The sequence below is a fragment of the Neofelis nebulosa genome, chromosome 4, assembly GCF_028018385.1.
Source record: "Neofelis nebulosa isolate mNeoNeb1 chromosome 4, mNeoNeb1.pri, whole genome shotgun sequence".
In the NCBI taxonomy this organism is placed as follows: Eukaryota; Metazoa; Chordata; class Mammalia; order Carnivora; family Felidae; genus Neofelis; species Neofelis nebulosa.
In genome coordinates, this window is record NC_080785.1 from 23,486,679 (window position 1) to 23,508,072 (window position 21,394).

The 21,394-nt window shown below is 40.1% G+C and overlaps 1 protein-coding gene across 10 annotated transcripts in view; it reads left to right on the plus strand.

Annotated features, from left to right (window-relative positions):
* Positions 1 to 21,394, plus strand: part of UBE2H (ubiquitin conjugating enzyme E2 H) — a 103,846-nt gene that overhangs the window by 33,534 nt on the left and 48,918 nt on the right. Inside the window, exons 1-3 of one of the 10 annotated variants that reach the window (XM_058724300.1) lie at positions 11,680 to 11,755; positions 11,918 to 12,046; positions 12,751 to 12,940. The exons of 4 other annotated variants lie outside the window; for them this stretch is intronic. Coding sequence is in view for 4 of the 6 variants with exons in the window: in XM_058724296.1 (XP_058580279.1) it covers positions 11,694 to 11,755; positions 19,019 to 19,063 (107 nt within the window). In the remaining 2 variants the exon portion in view is untranslated. Of the gene's footprint in view, positions 1 to 9,526; positions 11,756 to 11,806; positions 12,047 to 12,750; positions 12,941 to 19,018; positions 19,064 to 21,394 lie in introns of those variants that run through there. 5 more of the 10 variants (XM_058724296.1, XM_058724290.1, XM_058724291.1 and 2 more) reach the window with 5 other exon arrangements.

A 21,394-nucleotide genomic window follows, 5' to 3' on the forward strand; every position in this document is an offset into this window, starting at 1 on the left:
ATCCGATCTTGCCACTTCCTGCTTGAAACCCCTTAGTTGCTCTTCAGTGCCTGTGGTTTAAAGCCCAACCTGGGTATAGAAGGTCCTTTTGATAGGGGTAGTGCCTGCCTACAGTGAGGGTCCAAGATGTAGGACTGCACCCACCCTGCAGGTGACCAGCCTTCCAGAGGGGAGTGGCTGACTGTTGTGCATGGTCCCTTCTTCTGGCTCGCTTGCCTTTATCCTTTAGTATTCACCTCATGCATTGCATTTTCCTCTGAGCCTTCCTGGAGCTCCCATGCCCATCTCCGTATCTACCTTAGGTGCTTTTCCTGTCTTGTGTGTGCTCCAGTAGCATTCTTTGCTTTCCCCATGAGCAGTTACACTTTATAATCAGCTCTGTGCTTGTAGCTTCAACCCCCCACACTAGCTACCCCCGCCCCCACACACAGGCTGCTCCCTGGAGGGTAGATCCTGTGTCTTTTATGTACCTTTGTCCCCAGCTGTTAGAACTGTACACTGTATACCTGGGCTTGGACATTTTGAAGAATGGGCAATATCAGTAAAGAGGTAGGGCCACAGGTACATTTTTCTTTCTTTTTGGGGTGTCCTTATTTTTACTCTTCCAGGGGAATTAAAAGCCTAAGGAAAGTAGCGAAAGGAAAAACCCTTGGGCTCGGATATCTAGTGCAAAAAATGCTGGGTATACAGGCCTGGGGCTTGGAACTGATCCTTGTATGCTCTTCATGGCCCGGCAGCTCACTCCTGAGAGCTATGGTTCTTCATTTGGAGTGGAGATCAGAACTCAGGGGGCTCTTCATCAAAGTATACGTGTCTGCTGAATACCTACCACCCTCCCTCCACCCCCACTTCTCTGTGGGGCAGGGCATGTTAATACCCTGGTGATTCTTACAGATTTTCCTCATGTTTCCAGTCATTTCTTCCCCTGTCATTTTCTCCCTGCTCCTTATATTTCATAATTCTTCATTGATAATTCTTATGTCTTCTTTCCCTCCTTCTTAGATGGGGGCTTTGGGTGCAATAAGGACCGCACAATGAAGATGTTAGTGTCTCAGTTTAGAACCCTGAATGCATTTGTACTTCCTAGTAGAAACATTGGTATAGATGGGGATTAATGTTCCAAAGTAAAATCGTGTACTTCAGCTACAAGTGAATTAAGTTGGCTTTTATTCATAAAGAAATACATTCTGAATTAAGTAATGGACTTAACTTTTGGAACAAAATGTAAGTCTGTTACCGAAGTAAGGACTCATGGAATCAGACCATTACAGATCATTATGCTGTCCCTCTTGCTGTACCTGCCTCTGATACCCTCTCTTCTTACCATTGCAGATAGATACCCAGGCGCTCTATAAAGGCAGCCTTTTGCGGGGAGGAACATCAGGTTGGCCCTGGAAGGTGGGTTGGATAATGGGAAGGAGGTGCACACTTGTATGTCTGTGCAGTGAAATCACAAAGATTCAAACAGTTATTTGCTGTCATATTTAGAAGTATACTTGGCTGGTTTTGAGATTCAGCCTGTGCAGATAGTTAGCTGGAGCTTCTAAAGAGGAAACCTCTTTATTCTTAAGTGATTGCTTGGTAATCTACATAACAAATGAGCCATTTTGCTTCAGAGATGTGAAATCGGCATCTATAAGTGAATAGTTTTTGAAACTGAAGTTGTTAAGACAAAAGTTCATCTTTTCACGGTAGGGTTTCTCTAGAAAATGCTCTTTACTCTATTGAAATGCAGCTAGTTTAAACTAGGAAAGCATATTCCAATAATAGGCCCATGCAATTAGCCTTTCCTATAATGGAGTGAATGCTGGAATTTTTTGTGCATTATCATCATCAATTGGTGTTTGTCCCAGGGGAACCACATAATAGCTAGAAAACCTTGATTGAGAGATGCAGACAAAGGTTTCTATCTTAATTTGTAGGCATGCTTTAGTTCTTCAGACTAATAAAATGTTAGGCTCTTAAATCTAACACTTTTTTGGTAACCATCTGCTGAGCATAAGACTGAGAGATGGCGCTTCAAAACTATGTCATTATTTTGAATTAGAAGAAAATGTTGAGGGACCGACTCTTCATTTAGTGCCATAGTCATACTAGACCTTGTATAGAAATGACACAGTGGTGTGCTGGCGAGTGTTGAACAACTGCCCTGGGGGGATAAAGCCTTGATGCGTAGCATTTGCCGATTTCTGAAGTGCAAGTACTCCACCATGGCTGGTTTCAGACCACAGATGTGATGTCACTGAACTTACAGTTGGGAAGAGATGCATACAGTCAGCTGGCTTCTGCACACTGCTGAATTAACCTCATCAATTGAATGTCCAGAATTTTATAGCCTGGATTTTTTTTTTTTTTTAAACCAGCCTGGATTTTTTTAATACTTAATTTCATTCCTGTCTTTACCTTTGTCCTTTGTTTTGTTTTGTTTTGTTTTGTTTATTGGCCTTATTGATGTATGATTTATGTACAGTAAAATTCAGCAATTTCAGGTGTGCAGTTTGAGTTTTGACATATGTATACTTTCACCACAACCACGATACCTTATTACCTCTTCTGTACACAGTTGCCAGATTAATTTTTCCAGAACCTTGCTTTGCACGCACCACCCACCTGTGCACAAAACCATCGCGGCCTTGTACCGTCCATAGGATAAAGTACAGCATTCTGTGGTCTGGCTCTCTACTGTCTTCTTGTCTACTTCTCTGGCCTTATTGACTATTGCCTGGCTAAATTAATCTCTTACTCCTCCAGAAAGACTGACCAGCTGGTTCCTAGCACAGTTCCTGTATCATCTGTGCCTTTGCTCATATCTCTATCTGCTTGCAATACTCCTGTTACCTCCCGTTGCTTCTTATCTTGACTGTCTTGCCTTTCTTTAAAAGTCTGGTTTCCACCCCATTTTCTTCTTATGCAGTCCAGGCTTTAGCGATGACTGCCTCATTTGACCTATCATGCCATTATTTGGCACTTAACTTTGCAACTTGTATTGAAATCCCAGGTTTTTTATGGAGTAGTTGTTCTTCTCCAACAAAGTTGTCAAGTATGATAGGGTAGGAAGTTTAGTACAGCTCAATTTTTAGCACTTGGCATTGCTCAGAAAAACGGTAAGTGGTTCTTGTGACAAACTTTTCAACTCAGTGAGTCACAAACACACTCAGTGACACCATTGGGGAGAATGATACTGTGCTGTATCCTAGACCTCTTACAGGATGAAGGTTTGCCTTGTTACAGAGCGTGTGTGTGTGTGTGTAGTATGTTTCTCAAAACCAACCTTAGTGATTAAAGTACACATTGGAGCTTTTATCTTTGTCTTGAAAATTCATTCAAAGGTGGTTAGCATCATGGACTTTGAACTCTTGGCAAGATTTAAACATTTTAAAGTAGGTCCCAAAAGAACGTTCTTTGTTCCTTTCAACAAGCTTTATTTCACTTTTTGAAGTATTGGTAAGAAGTCAAGAGGGTGTATCTCCTTGATTTCCTTCCTGTCCCAGGAAGCCATATTATGGTATTCTGAAAGAACTTCTGTGTCTTTTTCAGTAACTTTGCTTTAAGCAAATTGTTGTTTGTTTGTTTGTTTTTATTTTGTACTTTATCTGTAAAAAATTGCATATGTAATTGTTAAAATACGACGTTGAATCACCATCCAACAAGTGTGTAGAACAATTCTAGATGCCTGTCTCTACGCAGGTTCCTCTTCTGTCCTTTTAAATACTGGGTGTACTTAGGTTCCAGTTTGTCATTATCTCTTGTTAGGAGACACACTTTTCTTGGGTGATTTCACCTGTTGTCCTAATACAAGGGTCTCCAAAATTTTAACATTCCTGGTCTCTTGAGTTGTGGTCTTGAACGGCCAAATGCCAACGGGATATCTCCACCCAACCACCCTTGGGAGATTGCAGATTTAACATGTCTTGAATGGAACACCCCCTGTGAGTCTTTGTGTCTCTCAGATTGCTCTTGCTCTCTTAATGAGTCATATCCCCACGCACAGATAACTCAGGTCTAAAACATTCGAATCCTCTTTGGGTTTGGCCCTCTTCCTTCACCTTCTGAAAGGTCAGATTCATGTCAAATGTTTTTCTTAACACCTAAACGTTTTTCTTTTGTTTGAAGTCAGGCTTGCCTCATCCTTTGTTGGGAGAGGGGCTTCCTACCTCCCCGTACATAACTGGTGAACTAAGAGCAGATCCATTTCCCTGGCATCAGATTACCAAGCTCATGAATCTTAAAGGTAAAATTGGAAAGCCTGTATATGTAATTTACAGTGTGCACCAGTGTGTTCTCTCCCTATAGGTAGATATCGCTAGGAGCCCATACCATAAGTAAAAGATGATCTGAGAAGGAATCAGAACAAAAACAATGAGATGAGTCAAATGTTTAATGGCTTCTCATAATTTAATGGTGCCGTCATCTCATAATAGATCCCTTATGACCAGAAAACTCATTTTTATGAGCAAAGGCTCCTGCTCCCCTGCTCAGTGGCCCCTACCAGCCTTTTTCTCTAATTTTTCCCACAGTGTTTGTAGGGCTGACCCTTTCTTTTCTTTTCTTTTTTAATTTTTAAAAATTAAAAAAAAAAAAGTGTTTATTTTGGGGGGCGGAGGGGTGGAGAGGGGGAGAGAGAGAGAGAGACTGAGAGCGAGTGAGAGCGAGCACACCCCAAGCAGGTTCCAGGCTGCCAGTGCAGAGCCCAACATGGGGCTCGATCCAAAGAAGTGAGATCAAGGGCACCTGGGTGGCTCAGTCATTTAAGCGTCCGACTTGGGCTCAGGTCATGATCTTACAGTTGGTAAGTTCCAGTCCCATGTCAGGCTCTGTGTTGACAGCTTGGAGCTGGCTTTGGATTCTGTGTCTCCCTTTCTCTCTGCCTCTCCCCAACTTGGATCTGTCTCTCAAAAATAAAATAAACATTAAAAAAAACTAAAAAAAAAAAACCCAAAAAAACAAGTGAGATCACAATCTAGGCCAAAATCAAGAGTCAGATGCTTAATCAACTGAGCCACCCAGGCACCCCCCCTTTTTTCTTTTTTCAAAATTTTTTGATGTTTATTTATTTATTTTGAGAGAGGGCTGACCCTTTCTGTTGATACCTTTTTCTTTATATATATAAATACATTCAGTTTGGCTCCTTCAGATGGCTTGCACACCTTTCTTCCTGGGAGCTTTGGGGGCCATCTTAATTTCATGTGTTTGGACAAAACTTCCTACAGCCGCCGCATAAGAACAAAGGACTAATCTCCCCTTGGGTTCAGCTAGCATCACTACCTCCTGAAAACAGCCTTTCCCTTGCCACCCTCCTGGGTTAGGAGCACCTTCTTTAAGCCTCCTTTGCATCCTCTGGGTAACTCTTATGGTAATACTCACTGGTAATTGCTTGCTTGTCAGTTTCCTACTAAAGCCTGCGATATCTGAGGGCAGATACCCTCTAATGTTCAGATCCCACTGTCTAGCGTAGTGCCTGGCACCCATTCATATTATTCATTTATTTTTATTTTTTCACGTTATTCCTTTAGCTAGAATTTGTTGAGCACTCATTTTTGCCAGGCAGAGAACAAGTCAGATAAGGTTCCTGCCCTCTTGGAACTTGAATTCTGTCGGAGGTGAGGGAGGTTTTATTTATTTATTTATTTATTTTATTTATTTTTTTAAATATATGAAATTTATTGTCAAATTGGTTTCCATACAACACCCAGTGCTCATCCCAAAAGGTACCCTCCTCAATACCCATCACCCACACTCCCCTCCCTCCCACCCACCCCCCATCAACCCTCAGTTTGTTCTCAGTTTTTAACAGTCTCTTATGCTTTGTCTCTCTCCCACTCTAACCTCTTTTTTTTTTTTTTTTTTTTTTTTTTGGTGAGGGAGGTTTTAAACAAAGTAGTACTTTGATAAGACCTACAAGGAAATGGACATAAGTAGAGAATAACTGGGGGTCTGTTGGAGTGTGTAATCCAGGTGATCAGAAAGGTATCTGAGGAAGTGGCGTTCGAGACGCACCATAAAGGATACTCAGAGGAAGCAAGCTGTCTGTAGACACAGAGGAGTCAGGGCCAGCCGGGAGAAGTAGCCATTGCAAAGACGCTGAGGAGGGGGAGAGCTTGTTGTGTTTCAGGAAATGAAAGAAGACCAGTGTGGCTGGAAAGGCAGAGAGGAAGAATGTGGTACGAATAGGTCTTTGTAATAATAACTTGTCTCCTGGCTGTTATGAGGGTTCTGAGTTAGTACAAAGGGCTTAGAACAGTACTCAGCCTATTTGAGTGCTAAACGAGATAGCTGTGAATACATGTGTCTAAAAAGGGGAAGTAGCAATTTAAAAAATTGGGAAGGGGCTGCACCGGCATAGAAGTTGGGCAGAATGCCATTTGGGGAACAAGTTATAGGTTAATAAGCCCGTCATTAGTAATTGCTGACATCAATATAATAAGGGCCTAAGCATTTACATGTAAAATGTCACTTGTGTATTTAACACTTGAGATGCAAGAGATGTAATTTCAGTTTTGTGTCTTAGTAACCAGGGCGGACTCGATTGTAGGTGTGTCCTGTGAAAGCTGCAGATACGGTTTTTGGAATATTAATAATAGCAAATACTGAGCCTTGCCTTAATCTTGTATTTACTATACTCCTTTTTTACATCAGGAAAACCAAGGCACACAGAGGTTTAAGTGACCTGCCTGAGACCGTCTGGCAAGTAAATGATCAAGCTGAGATGCACATTAATGAGTCCACTCCTCTAACCACTAGAATTCTGAACTTATTTTCTTGTGAAGTCTCTGTTCTTGGGGGAAAAAAAAAAGCCCTCTTCTGGGGTAGGGTAGCTCTGAAACCGGCTGATTTTTGTGACACTAAGTAGTAGAGAGGTGACTGGGCCTTAGGACTTCCTTGGTGTTCTGTCTCTAACACGTGATTCTGCAGTCCTGGATTTTACGTCTAGATAGTGCAAATGTTGAATATTTTCTATTTATTTTAAAGTGATGTTAGTGGTTCCTTTTTCACAGAGAAATTCTTAATTACTGCTGGGCACATTGCAGTCAGGAATTGATCCCTTTCTGGCTTCCTTCTGTCAACCAGTATATTCATGAGTCACCTTCCTTTGCCACCTAGCCAGCAAATGCTTAGGGATTGGAGTACATGTTACCCAATCGAGCCAAAGAGCGAGAAAAGTAAATTCGTGAGGGGAATACATTCAAATACGAATATTCGTCTTGATGTGTTTAAACCTGTTGAGACAGTTCTGTGAGAGTTGAGGGACAGATTAATGATAGATATATTGGTTTCTTATTTGCTTAATTTTTTAAGGCAGTCATTATTTCCTTGGAAAAAAAATACTGAAAAGAAAAAACTTGGTCTTACAACACTATATGTCTCTGCAGTGAGTAATATTTACATGGTCCTTAATAATGTAATCTCTGAATGTTAGTTTGATCAACAGTGGTGTTATGCATTTGTTCCATGGATAGGGAGAGGGAATGTGGGGGTAATGTGAAAATCCTGATATTCTATAGTGAGAAAGTCTTTTGATAATATTTGTAACCAGAAAATCAAATAATATGTAGATATATGGAAAATAAATACCATTTTATATGTTTGAATTATTTCCTATTAGATCTCTTGTTTTAAGGAGTCAAGAGTAAACTATGGCTTCTAATAAATTAGAGATTTAACTTTATTTCATATAATGTTAAGTATCTTTTACTGAGATTTTGTGTAAATCTGTATAAATCTTTTGTGAGTATTCATTATTTTTTTTAATCTTCGTTTATTTTTAAGAGAGGGAGAGAGCATGAGCCGGGGGAAGGGCAGAGAGAGAGGGAGACAGGATCCAAAGCGGGCTCTGTGCTGACAGCAGAGAGCCTAATGTGGAGCTCGAACCCCCGAGCCGCAAGATCATGCATGACCTGAGTGAAGTCGGACACCCAAGCCACTGAGCCACCCAGGCGCCCTAAGTATTTATTATTTTGTATGCTGTGAGAGCAAAAGTAGTTTGGTAAAAGGAGATATTTAAAATATCAGGTCTACCCTAGAAATAAGAAATTAACCTCACATTCTATTTGGGGCATAGATATAGAAGTGCAAATGCTTTGTATATTTAGAGAAGTAGGTAAGATACTCTTCCTGTCATTTAATTCAATGATGCCATGTCAGACTAAACTCTTCCCTTCCTTTCACCTTTTCGTGCCCAGGTTCTGGAGTTAATCTGTCTTATGGGTTAAGTGAGATTTAATTGGCTAGTCTGGTCTTTGAGATAGCTAACCAAGGGTGTTTCGTGTCTGAGTGCGTTCTTGTTCATAACTCCTGAAGGGCCATCCTCACATGAAGGTGCCGTGTTAGGCAAGAAGTAAGGTCAGTAGAGTGGATCTTTTTCCCTTGGGTGACCCAGCCGGGGTTGCAGTTGAGTTGGTGAACAGCATGAGAGAACAAGAGCCCTGGGCAATTTGAGCTACAGATGGCGATTGGGGTAGTGTTTAAAGATAATGAATTTTGTTTCACTGTAAAAGCGTTAATGCCAGTGTTGGTGAGGGTGGGAGGAAACCAGGTTGGCTCTTATGATGATGGTTAGAAAGTAGCTGGAGGCAGTCTTTTTGAAGGACATTTATCAGAATGAGGTATATATCCCTTTGACCCAGAAGTCCCACTTGTAGAAACTGCAAACAGAAACTTGAAAAACTATAGCAACAGGCATGTACTGGAGTGTTCTTTGTGACGTTGTAGTAGCAAAAAGCTGACCATAAACTACCAGTTCACTAATGGATGATTAAATTATGGTACTTTGATACCGTGCGAGCATTAAAAGGGGGGATGGCTTAGATCTCTGTGTACTGATCAAGATGTCCTCCACGTATTCCATGGAGAGAGGTGTTTACACAACAGTTAACACTTGTGTGTCTGTGATGATATGAATGTGTATATATAAAATAAACTGGTATATCTGGGCAGTGAGACTAGCGGGTTAGGGGATGGGAAGGCCACGTTGGGCCCCACTCACATTTTAAAAGACAGTTTAGGGAAAAGGCCTACAAGTCAGTGCTTCACCAGAGGAGGTTATTCAGTTGTATTGAGAGGTGCACTCAGAACAGCACTCTGCCCTGTGGTGTGGCACCCGAACCCATCAGTCCTGTTTGACCCCGTGGTACAAACATGAGAGAGGGAAACTTAATAGTTTTGTCACCTTTTCAATGCCAGATTTTCTTCTATATATACACCCACTGTTGTGTATGTCTAAGTTTGTTTTCTCTTGTTTTGCTATATTTGATTTTTTTTCACATTGTTTAATTATTCAGGAAGCACGCCTTGTGAGAAATTTGATTTTTAATTTCCTTCCTGGACCTCATAACAATACAGCTTTTATTCTCTTACTGTTTATGCATATTTAATACTCAAACTTTTTTACTTTAAATTATTAGACTAGCTTCCCTATCCTTATCACTTCCATACCTCTTAATTGTCCCTGACAATCAATTAAAAAAGTTTTTTTTAATGTTTATTTCTTTTTCTTTTTAAAAAAAATTTTTTAATGTTTGGTTTTTGAGAGACAGAGTGTGAGTGGGGGAGGGGCAGAGAGAGAGGGAGGCACGGAATCCAAAGCAGGATCCAGGCTCTGAGCTGTCAGCACAGAGCCCGAGGTGGGGCTTGAACTTGTGAGCTGTGAGATCATGGCCTGAGCTAAAGTCAGATGCTCAACTGACTGAGCTACCCAGGCACCCCTGTGTTTATTTTCGATAGAGAGACAGAGTGTGAGCAGGGGAGAGGGGAGGGGCAGAGAGAGAAATACACACATAGAATCTGAAGCAGGCACCAGGCTCTGAGCTGTCAGCACAGAGCCCGACACGAGGCTCAAACCTGCGAACTGTGAGATTATGACCTGAGCCGAAGTTGGGCGCTCAACTGACTGAGCCACCCAGGCGCCCCAAACCTGTTACTTATCTCTTTATATGTGTATTGCTTTAAAAAGCCTGAGTCTGTACCACTGTCTTCCCTCATTTAATTTTTATGAAATCGAGGTTAAGGTGTTACTAATATTTGACACCTGCTATGCCTAATGAATGTGGAGTTGCAAAGTGGACAGCAGGTGTTGGTCCTTCATGTTCTGGAAAAGAACTAGGGAATCAAGAGGTCCTTCTGACCAGAGCTTTAGAGCAATGATTTATAATGGCAAACTAATGGTTTGTACGTGCATGTGTGTTCTTTTCCCCCTTTCCTTTGGGTTTATAGGCATTCATATTTGAATTTCAAAGAACTTGCTTTAAGAAATTCTTGAGATTATTGATGTTGTAAAATTACCATGGGGGATTCTTGGTCTCTAGAGACACAAACGCATAATTAGACAGTATGGAGAAGGAAAGGAGGAAGAGTCGTGGCCTGGGTTATGGACGTGGATCTTTCCATAAGTAGCTCCATGACGTTGAGATGTGTTGACTGCTTCATAAAAAGGAAAGGTTGGGGGCACCCGGGACTGTCCAATTCTTGGTTTTGGCTCAGGTCTTGATACCACAGTTTGGTTCGTGAGATAGAGCCCTGAGTCGGGCTCTGCACCGACAGCATGGAGCCTGCCTGGGATTCTCTCTCCCCCATCTCTGCACCCCACCCACATGCACACACGCGCATTTTCTCTCTCAAAATAAATAAACAAACATTAAAAAAAAAAAAAAAAAAAAAAAGGAATGACCGCATGCCTAAAATCTCTTCCTGCTCGTTTTCTGTGATCCATTGTTTTTCACTTTTCTATAATCTTCATCTGTAGAATGGGTACCACTGCTTGTATTTGTTAATTTTTATACAACACTTTGCAGTTGTGATATACTGTATGTCACTTGGAGAGTGGCAAAGAATATGTTTCCTTTAAAAATGTCACTGCTGGAGGGGTGCCTATGTGGTTCAGTCTGTTAAGTGTCCGACTTTGGCTTAGGTCACGATCTCACAGTTGGTGAGTTTGAAGAATCCTCTCTCTCTGCCCTCCCCCCGCCCCTTGTGCTCTCTTTGTCTGTCAAAAATAAACATTAAAGAAAAAAAAAGTCACTGCTGAGGCACCTGGCTGGCTCAGTAGAGCATGCGACTCCTGATCTCAGGGTAATGAGTTTAAGCCCCATGTTGGCCATAGAGCTTACTTCAAAAAAAAAAAAAAAAAAAGTCACTGCTTACTGTAAATGATTCACATGTGCTTTGATTAAGTATGTCTGTGGGTAGGGATTATTAAACAATTCTGTTTTCATTGAGTGATACTGTAGTCTACGTGTCAAGTATTAGGGTAAAAACTGCTCTACTGTATTGAAAACAAAGGAAGTAAAGTTTTCAAAGATGTTCAGAGAAGAGAAGAACATTGGAAGCATGAAATGCCAAAGATACTGCATAAAGCCATATTAAATTTAGCTTAATAATACTTACTGAGAAGCCCCTCCCACTATGTCCTAGGCACTGTTGATGGCACGTTGAAGAAGCATACAGCCCAGAAGGGGAGATAGCATGTTTTTTTAAATAGATAGTTGCATGAGGATTTTGCAGAGGGCCACTGGACTCTTTGCATGTTTCTGTACCATTTATGGGGAAATTACATGTTGTCTTTGACTTCACAAAGTTTTCAAGTTCAGGTGCCATTGTCATCCTTAAGGTTGTGATTCATTTGTTTTTCTCCTCCAGCCTCCTGTGATTAGGTAGTCTGCCTTTGGAATGACAGGGTTCTTTCTGGTAGCTTCTCTGACATGTGGATAGTGGTTTCATCTGCCTCCAAACTGAAAACAGGAAAGGTGGAAGTTGTGATCAGGTACCAGTATCTTTTAATGTGTCCTACTCCTAAAATTTTTCCGAAAATCGTTTTTTAAACCATTTTTCTGGAAAAGTTTTTAAGGATTTTCATTGTGACCTTGATGTCTCTGGGGTGTCTTCTGTCTCGAGAATCTTTTAAGTCCTCATTTTTTCTCCACAGTTCAAAGCTCTGTTCTAAATATATGGATGTTTGACTAGTTCCCTCACAGTGCATGTCAACCTTCCAGAGAAGTAGAGTGTAGCTAAATGTATACAATCTTCTGATTTAAAAAAGGAAGAAGAAGAAATGGTAGGTATTGGAAATTAAAGTAAATAATTTTGTTTTATTATGAAATTTTTCAAGTGTGCACAAAATGAAAGATGAGTTCACTGAGTCTCTGTCACTTAAAACTTTGCAGTTATCAGGACTTTCTCACACTTCTCATTTTCTTCTGTCTGAAATATTTTAGGGCAAATCCCAGACATTGTTGTCATTAACAACTACATAAATCAGTTGGTCCCTCTTAAAAATAGGGACATTTTCTTAAGAGCCATAATATCCTTATCATGCTTAAGATAATAAGCAATTCTCTGGGAAGATGATTTATTTTTAACATATTGTGTATTTTATCTTTGAATCAAGCTATAACAAATCATGAAAATTAAGCTTTTGATTAATCTTATGATTTATTTAAGACTAATATACTATTTAGTTAATATATTGTTAATTTATGTATATGATTTCTACATTTTTAATTAAAAGTAAACAAAATACACAGTTGCCAGAATAGCAAAACAGTGAAGTTTATTAAAGAGCTATTTATATTTTATTGATAACCTTTTATTTTGAAAGTAAACAAAATGAACAGTTGCCATAAAATAGCAAAGCAGTAGAGTTTTTTAAAGAGCTATTTATATTTTATTAATAATCTTCTAAATATTTTGAAGTGCTTAACTGGAATTTGAGCTTCTTAGAAAGTATATATTTTATTTCTGTTTTTTGTTTTCTTTTAGGTTTATGTATTTTCAGAGAGAGAGAGCACAAGTTGGGTAGGGGCGCAGTGGGGGTGTGTGTGTGGAGAGAATCCCAAGCAGACTCTCATGCTGTCAGCGCAGAGCCCAATGTGGGGCCCAAACTCACTAACCATGAGCTCAGGTCTGACCTGAGCCAAAGTTGGACACTTTAACCGACTGAGCCACCGAGGTGCCCCCATTTTACTTGTTTTGACTGGGGTTTTTTTGGTCTCAGGATGGCATCATTTTTCCATATTTTCCTTTGCTTTTCTATTGGGCTTTATAGGTCTGCTTTATTTTTTAATGTTTATTTTTGAAGGAAAGAGAGAGTGTGAACAGGGGGTGAGGGGGTGTCAGAGAGAGACACACACACATACAGAATCCAAAATGGGCTCCAGGCTCTGAGCTGTCAGCCCAGAGCCCAATGCGGGGCTTGAGCTCACGAACCGCTAGATCATGACCTGAGGTGAAGTCGGTCGCTTAACCGACTGAGCCACCCAGGTGCCCCTATAGGTCTGCTTTATAAAACCTTTTTGTGGGGGGTGGAGTGGGGCTTAGATTTCCTGTATGTCTTTCTGATATATTTCCCTTTTCTAAAATCTATTTGAAAGAATTATTTTCTGTGACTTATGCCTCTTAATTTTTCTTTGGAATCTTTTACTTTATTATTTGGAACTCTGGAAGCCGAATAATGCATCCAGGAAAAGCTAAGTTATGATGATTTTCCCATTAAAAAAAATAACATTTACTTAGATCTTGCCAGTGTTTACTTTGGTTTCTGACATGGAAGCTTTAAATGAAAGCATAACACTTGAGGGAAAAAAATCTCTTCTAAGGCTAGTGTGATTTATAGTCTGCTGGGTGGTAATGAACATGCTTGCTGTTTAACCTTGTTATTACCCATTGAAATTTTTGACTATGTAAAATTTTTGAAACACATGCTACCTAAAAAAATAGTACATGCTACCTTTTACCCCTTAGATAAAGTATCTTTATTCAGTATATCCCAGTAAGTTGTCAAAGTTTTTTGCTTTACAAGCTTCTGGAGAATACATACTTATTTTGAAAAGACTGTTTTTAAATAAGTGATCACTCGATCACTTAAGTTTCTGGCAGTTAAAGTCAACTAATTTAGTTGTAAACCTGCAAACAAACAACTGGAAAAGTATATTGGGGCACCTGGGTGGCTCAGTCGGCTGAGCGTCTGACTTCGGCTCAGGTCGTGATCTCGCAGTTCATGAGTTCGAGCCCCGCGTTGGGCTCTGGTGCTGATGGCTCGGAGCCTGGATCCTGCTTCAGGTTCCGTGTCCCCCTTTCTCTCCGACCCACCCCTGCTTGTGCTCTGTCTCTCTCTGTCTTTCAAAAATGAATAAACGTCAAAAAAATTTTTAAGTGTATTTTATTTATTGGAGAATGTCTTTTTTAGAATTTTTTTTTCTTAATTAAATTTTATGGGGGGACCTGGATGGATCAGTAGGTTAAGCATCTGACTGTTGATCTGAGCTCAGGTCTTGATCCTCAGGGTCATGAGTTTAAGCCCCGCATTGGCTTCCATGCCTACTTAAAAAAAATAAATAAAAATTAAAAGTTCATAAACTTTGGTTATCTGATTTTTTGATAACCACCATAGATAACATTTTAAAGGACGGTAGCCCACTAACAGCTCTCAAACATAGCTAAAAACAAACCAAGGGGGATGCCTAGCTGGCTCCATGAGAAGAGTATGTGGCTCTTGATCTTGGGGTTGTGAGTTTGAGCCCCATGTTGGGGGTAGAGATTACTTAAACAAAAAAACTTAGGAAAAGAACCTGCCAATGCCTCCATAACAGTATGGGAAGTTTCTATTTCACAAAATAAGCGTATGCCTTGTTAGTTCCAGATGACATCATTGTATTTTGTGGTGCCATATAGCAACCATTATTCATAATGAAAACATCAAGAAAAGATGTTTGTTTTGTTTTAGTATTCTCAAGAATGTAGAAGAAAACTTAATTTTTTAGATATTAAAAAAGATTTTGCTTAAGTAAACTTTAGTTCTGTGGAAACTAATCTCTAGTCAGTTTTGTGTATTTTTTACATTAAAAAAAATTGAATTCCTGAGGTGCCTGAGTGGCTCAGTCCGTTGAACGTACGACTCTTGATATCAGCTCTGGTCATGATCCCAGGGTCCTGGGATCGAGCCCTGTATTGAGGTTCTCTCTCTCTCTCTGCCCCTCCTCCCCCACCCCCACCCCAAAATTTGAATTCTTGTTGTGTCAGATACTGGGCCAGGTACCTTTCTTTGTAGGTATTTTATTTCATTTCATCTTCAACAATCCCGTGAATGAGGTAGAAATCCCTCCTCAGTCACCCACTGCCCCCCCCCCCTTTTTTTAAAGATTGGGAAATAAGCTGAGAGTTAAGTGATTTACAAGATAACTCCTTAAAAAAATTTTTTTTCACTGTTTACTTATTTTTGAGAGACAGAGCATGAGCATGAGCCCCAAGCTATCAGCACAGAGCCCGATGTGAGGCTCGAACTCAAACTGTGAGATCATGACCTGAGCCGAAGTCGGAAGTCGGAAGCTTAACCGACTGAGCCACCCAGGGACCCCAAGGTGACTTTTTAAATCACGAGTGTTCATCTGCTTATAGTATATCGTTGCTTGGTTTATCCATTTATACTTCAAATTTTGTGTGTGCAAAACCGAACTTAACATCTTCCATAAAAAATTTGTCCCTTCTGTCCTGTGTTCCACCTTGCCATTAATAGTATCACCTCTGCTGTCCGACAAGGCTAAAACTATAGTCAGACCTCAGATTGGCAGTTTCAGGTCATGCCTGTCTTGCAACTTCATATGTTCATTTTATATAGTATTGATTGAGTCCCTACTATGTGCCAGGCACTCTTCTAGGCTCTAAGAATGCAGCGGTGAACAAACCAGAGAATCCTTGTCCTTACGAAGTTTGCATTGTGTAGTAGGAGACCAGAGCTAAATAAAGTAAAATACATAGTATATTAATTAGTTGCTGGGAATGTAGCAGCCTGTGGTTGTAAGTAGAATGATCCCAGAAAGCTTCACTGAGAGACATTGGAGCACATGTGCTCTGTTTACATTTAGAAATGAGATTGACTTAGAAATCTGGTTTTTTTGGGCTCCCACGAAAATGAGATACTCTAGCAGCACTGGGGCTGCTTTCTATCAGCTATGCTGTGTCTAGTCAGTTGCAAAGCCTGAGAAGTCTCTCTAATCCCTCCCATCATTCCCATGGCTGTTACCTTAGTTGAGGCCTTGAATGTTTCTTTTCTGCTCTTTTGCTTTAACTGTCTGTCACCCCTTCAGCCAGTCCACACCACAGCTCAGGTAGCTTTGTGTAAAGCACAGTTGCGTTCACTGTGCCTAGGAATACAAACTGTCTCTGTTCACCGTATAAAATCCATACTTTGGGGCCATTTGATAATCTGGTCTTGGCTTACTTTCTTATACTGCCCGTGGTCTACTCATCACAATAAAAATGTAGTGGTCCCCATTCTGTGGACATATCCTGTGCTTTTCTGGTTTTGTTTTATTTATTTATTTTTTTTTATTTTTATTTTTTTATTTTTTTTTAATTTTTTTTTTTCAACGTTTTTTAATTTATTTTTGGGACAGAGAGAGACAGAGCATGAACAGGGGAGGGGCAGAGAGAGAGGGAGACACAGAATCGGAAACAGGCTCCAGGCTCCGAGCCATCGGCCCAGAGCCTGACGCGGGGCTCGAACTCACGGACCGCGAGATCGTGACCTGGCTGAAGTCGGACGCTTAACCGACTGCGCCACCCAGGCGCCCCTTCTGGTTTTGTTTTAAATGCCTCTCCCACCTCTGCACATCTAAATCCCATACTGTTCTTAAGCCCTGTGTAAATCCATCACTGTCTATACCTGCAAACTAGAAGAAATCTATTTCTGTAGACCCTAGTAGCACTTGGTGCAACCCTTTTTTACCTTTACTCTTTAACGTACAGATCTCCTGTTCCCTTGCTAAATTTTAAGCAGGTTCGTCCAAGAGTGGTTTGTGTTTGCCTTATGGCTCTTGGGTGTAGAATATTTAGTAAACCAACTTTTTAACAGAAATAAAGCCTGTGATCTTTTGTGGATTTAATAGATGCTAACAGTATATTCTCCATAGCTCAGCACAATAGATTCCTGTCACTTCATGTGGAAAGCTTAAAATATTTTGGAGGGTGATACAGGGAATAAAATCGTCTGAGTTTAGGAAATATGACACCTGCATATTGTTTTGTTGATTGCTCTTGACATTGTATTATTGTCTCCCAGATTGAGATAAATGATAAAAATATGCCCTTATTCTTTATATTTTATTTCATCACTGGCAGAAGGCTTTTTCCTTCCCTATTACTGCCTTTCATCCTTTTCCCCATGCTTATTTTCTTGATAGCTTTTATTTCTGCTGTTTTCATTATTTCTCTTTTCTGTAAAAGTCCTCCCCTCTCCTAATAAAAAGAATACAAACCTTTAAAAGCCTTTTTTTTTTTTTTTTAATTTAAACTTTCATCTCACTCAGGAGCCTCTGCTGTTGTACATGACCATTTTTCTTTACAGATGTACCTTTGTTTAAGGTATAAGTAATTATTGCCCAGAGGCTATTTGTCATAGGTATGCAAAAGCTATGCTCATATTCCTTCTGAGTGGTTGAATTTTTCTTAGACATCCTTTTGAATTTCATTCATCTAGAATGTCACTTGTTGAGTTGCTACCTTGGCAGAGTATTCTTCTCTTTCAATAAGAAGTCTTTGTTCTTTTACGTACTGGATCATTTGCTGCCTTTTTCTTCCTCAGACTAAGTACTGGACCTCAGGAAAAAATGTTGGATTGTTTCATAAGCTTCCTTCCCCCCCCCCCCTTTAAATGTTTGTTTATTTTGACGGGGGGAGAGAGTGCACACGAGAAGGGGAGAGGCAGAGAGCTGGGGAGACAGAGAATCGCAAGCAGGCTCTGCACTGCCGGCACAGAGCCTGACGTGGGGCTCAAGCCCATGAACTGTGAGATCGTGTGCTGAGCTGAAAGAAAAATCAGATGCATAACGATTGAGCCACCCAGGTGCCCCGCCCCCCCTTCATAAGCTTTTGAGAAACAGCTACAGCAGCTAAGTTCTTCTACACTGTTAGAACTTTTCTTATGGAAAATTTCAAACATAAAAGAACAATGTGGTGACTGCTCCCCCCTCCAGGCACCCATCATTCACATTCAGTAATTCCTACCTCAAGGCTTCCGCCATTTCTTCTGTACCCCTTTCCTAACTCTGCCCATACTGGGTTATTTTAAGGCAAATTCTAGACATCATATAGCTTAGTAAATATTTCAGTGTACATCCCTAAAGGAGAAGGATTCTCTATAAACATAACCCAATATTATTTTTGTGATATTTTGCACATTAATGGGTTCACAAGACATGCTGTGTTTTTCTTAAGAATACCAGGTAGTAAATAAAGGTTGGCAAGTTTCTTCAACTTTCAGAATGTGATTAATCTCAAGGAGGGTTGGAAATAGACTGGTCTGAACATACATAGAGAAAGCCACACAGATTGCTTCTACTTTCTGTACAGAAGCACATTCTTCACCCCAGTCCCTTACTTCCATGGACACAGCTCAGGGAGGCCACCCTCATTTATTTTATAAGCTCATTATCAGTAAACTTAGGAAACAATGCTGTCTGATTCCTAGGTCTTTGACCTGTTAAGGTCAATCCTGTGGCACAGGCTTTTAGCCCTTGGCTCTCTTTCTGGAAAATTCCAGAACTATATAAAAATCATTTCTAAAATCCCGATAGACACGTTTTGCCAAGAATGTCAGTTATCTCTTGACAGTTTGGCATTAACCTTTAAATATTAGATTGTGTAATCATAATGCCATTCAGGGGAAATAAGGGGGTGGGTGGCTGGCATTTTAAAAGTGAAATGAACTTGGGTTCCTGGGAATGTTAATCATTATTCTACCAAAAATGCTGATAGTACTTAATAGTGAAATGCTAAGTAAGTAAAACGCAGTATTTTGCGAACAGCTTAGATCAGAGGTGAGTAAAATGTGGCTTTATGCGTTTGTTTAACATATTTTTACCAGAACAGTATCTGAAGGTTATTTTCTGCTTTTAAGCTTTGAAACTGAGAAAGTAATGAAGAAACCTTCCAGTGAGCTCCTGCCAGTCTGCTAGCCTGATCAGAAATAGATCATTATTTTTGTCATTGTAACCTGCCTTCTCATTTGCCTTCCTTGCCCTTGACTTTGCAGCAGAGAGGAGAAAGAAACTCGCGGCCTCTACCATAAACGCACATGGTAACAGCAGTCAAGTAATTTTATATTTTTTGTGGGCAAGTCAGTCATTCATGGTGATGAAATGGCTTATTTTTAATGCAGTGTTTTTCTTTCAACTAAACTTAAATTCTTTTTTTCCATCTGATTTAGTTGTCTGTACCATTCCAAGGCAGCATAAATTTAGCACAGCTTCTTCGTTTTACCAACTTGGTAGGAGTTTTAAAGGTTTCATTCAGCTTACTTGAGCTTTTCATATGAAATGGACTCTAAGAACTCTAATTCACTAATAATGTGTAACTAAAGACAGACAGAGCCAGTATATCTGACGTGGAAGACCATACCAGGGATTGTGGGAAAGGGGAGGTTTGGAGCATTGATTTCCTAAAAAAAAAATTTTTTTAATGTTTATTTTTAATTTTTGAGAGAGAGAGAGAGCGCACAGGCAGGGAAGGGACAGAGAGAGAAGGGTGCAGAGGATCCGAAGCGGGCTATATGCTGACAACAGAGGAGCCCAACACAGGGCTTGAACTCCCCAATCGTGACATCATGACCTGAGCTGAAGTTGGGTGCTCAACCAAGTGAGCCACTCAGGCGTCCCCGGAGCATTGATTTCTAATCTCATTTTAACATGACTCTTTGGAGAGTAGATAAAAGCATGGGCTAACTCTCCAACAGGTCACAAAATGGAAGAAACCCAGATTTATTGCAGCCATGTAAAGGATAGAAATGATCTCAGTTTTCTAGAAGAGCCATCCATGTGGATAACAGAATTTTAACTGATTAAGAGTAATTGCTGTCAGGGCACCTGAGTGGCTCAGTCGGTTGAGCGTCCAACTTTGGCTCAGGTCATGATCACACGATTTGTAGGTTCCAGCCCCTCGTCGGGCTCTGTGCTGACAGGTTAGAGCCTGGAGCCTGCTTCTGATTCTGAGTCTCCCTCTCTCTTCGCTCCCCCCCCCCCCCACATTCTCCCTCTCTCTCTCAAAAATAAATATTTTAATCAGTGCTACTCATAGCAAGTTAGTTCTGGCTAATGAGGAATGCTGCTTCTACAGATTTTTATATTTAAAAAATTAGTTTATGACTTCTTTCGTTAAACTCATTTAAATTTCTGCCTTACTCTATTCTTTCATTATCCTTGTGAATTTATTTGGTTTTGTTTAATGACTGGGATATCTTTATCTGTACTACTTTATTCAGTTGACTACTACTGGATACCCCAAGCTGAGCAGAAACATACATTGGAAGAGCTCTGGGTGGGGAGAGGGCATCAGTAAACACTAGTGAAATAAGAGAGTTGGACGCCTAAGCATCTGAGCCACCCAGGTGCCCCTAATTTCCGTTTTTAAATTTCACATATTCCAGTAAACATATTTGCACGTTTCAGATATACTTTGTCTTACTTTCAGTAAACTTTTGGTTAGACAATAGCATATATATATATATATATATATATATGAAAAATCGTTTTTGAAACTCAGTGATAAATGAAACAGTAATGGTTTAATCAGCACCCCAGAAATCCCCCTCAAACCACTTCCCGGTGGTCACAGTCTCCACTAGGGTAGCTACTATCCTGATGTCTGACACCATTGATTTATTTAGTCTCTTTGAAATGTGTATGGCTGGAATCATATTGTGTCTACTCTTTGGTATCTGGTTTCTGTCACTGTCATATCTGGGAGACTCATGCACTTAACATGTTGCAATTCATTTTTTATTGCTGTGCAGTATTCTGTTGGGTGACAACCATAAGTCCTTTTTATTATTGGGGAGTCTCTGGGTCGTAACCTAATTTTTGGATTTGTAAGTAGCACTGTGAGCATCCTTGAACCTGTGTTTTGGTGATCACGGCTATACCTGACTATTGGGAGGGTGCAGTGTGGAGCTTTACCACGCCAGCGGTTTTCCAGGATGGTTGAAACTGTGTCACACTCCCACCAGCAGTTTCTGGTTATTTTTTTATAAAATAACTTCATAAAAGGGAAATTTGAATAAAAGATAAATGCATTTTGAGTTTTGGAATATAGTGTTAAATTTACCCTCAGGAATACTAATTTGTATTCCACTGAACACGAGGTTTTCATCAGCTCTTTTATCTTTATCAGTGTATAGTGGAAAAGAGTGGAAAACGTGTGATTTTTAAACTAATGAGTTGAAATTTTTTTAGCTTAATTATGCTCATTCAGTTTTCTTGGCTGTTCTTGCCTTTTCTTTGTCAAGGTGTTTCTCATGTTTCTTATTGCTTTGTAATAACCTTATATATTTTAATTCACATGTTTTGGTCATATGCTATAGTTTTTTTTCCTTCCTAGGTTGTCCTTTGTTTTAATTTTGCCTTTTATGGGGCGC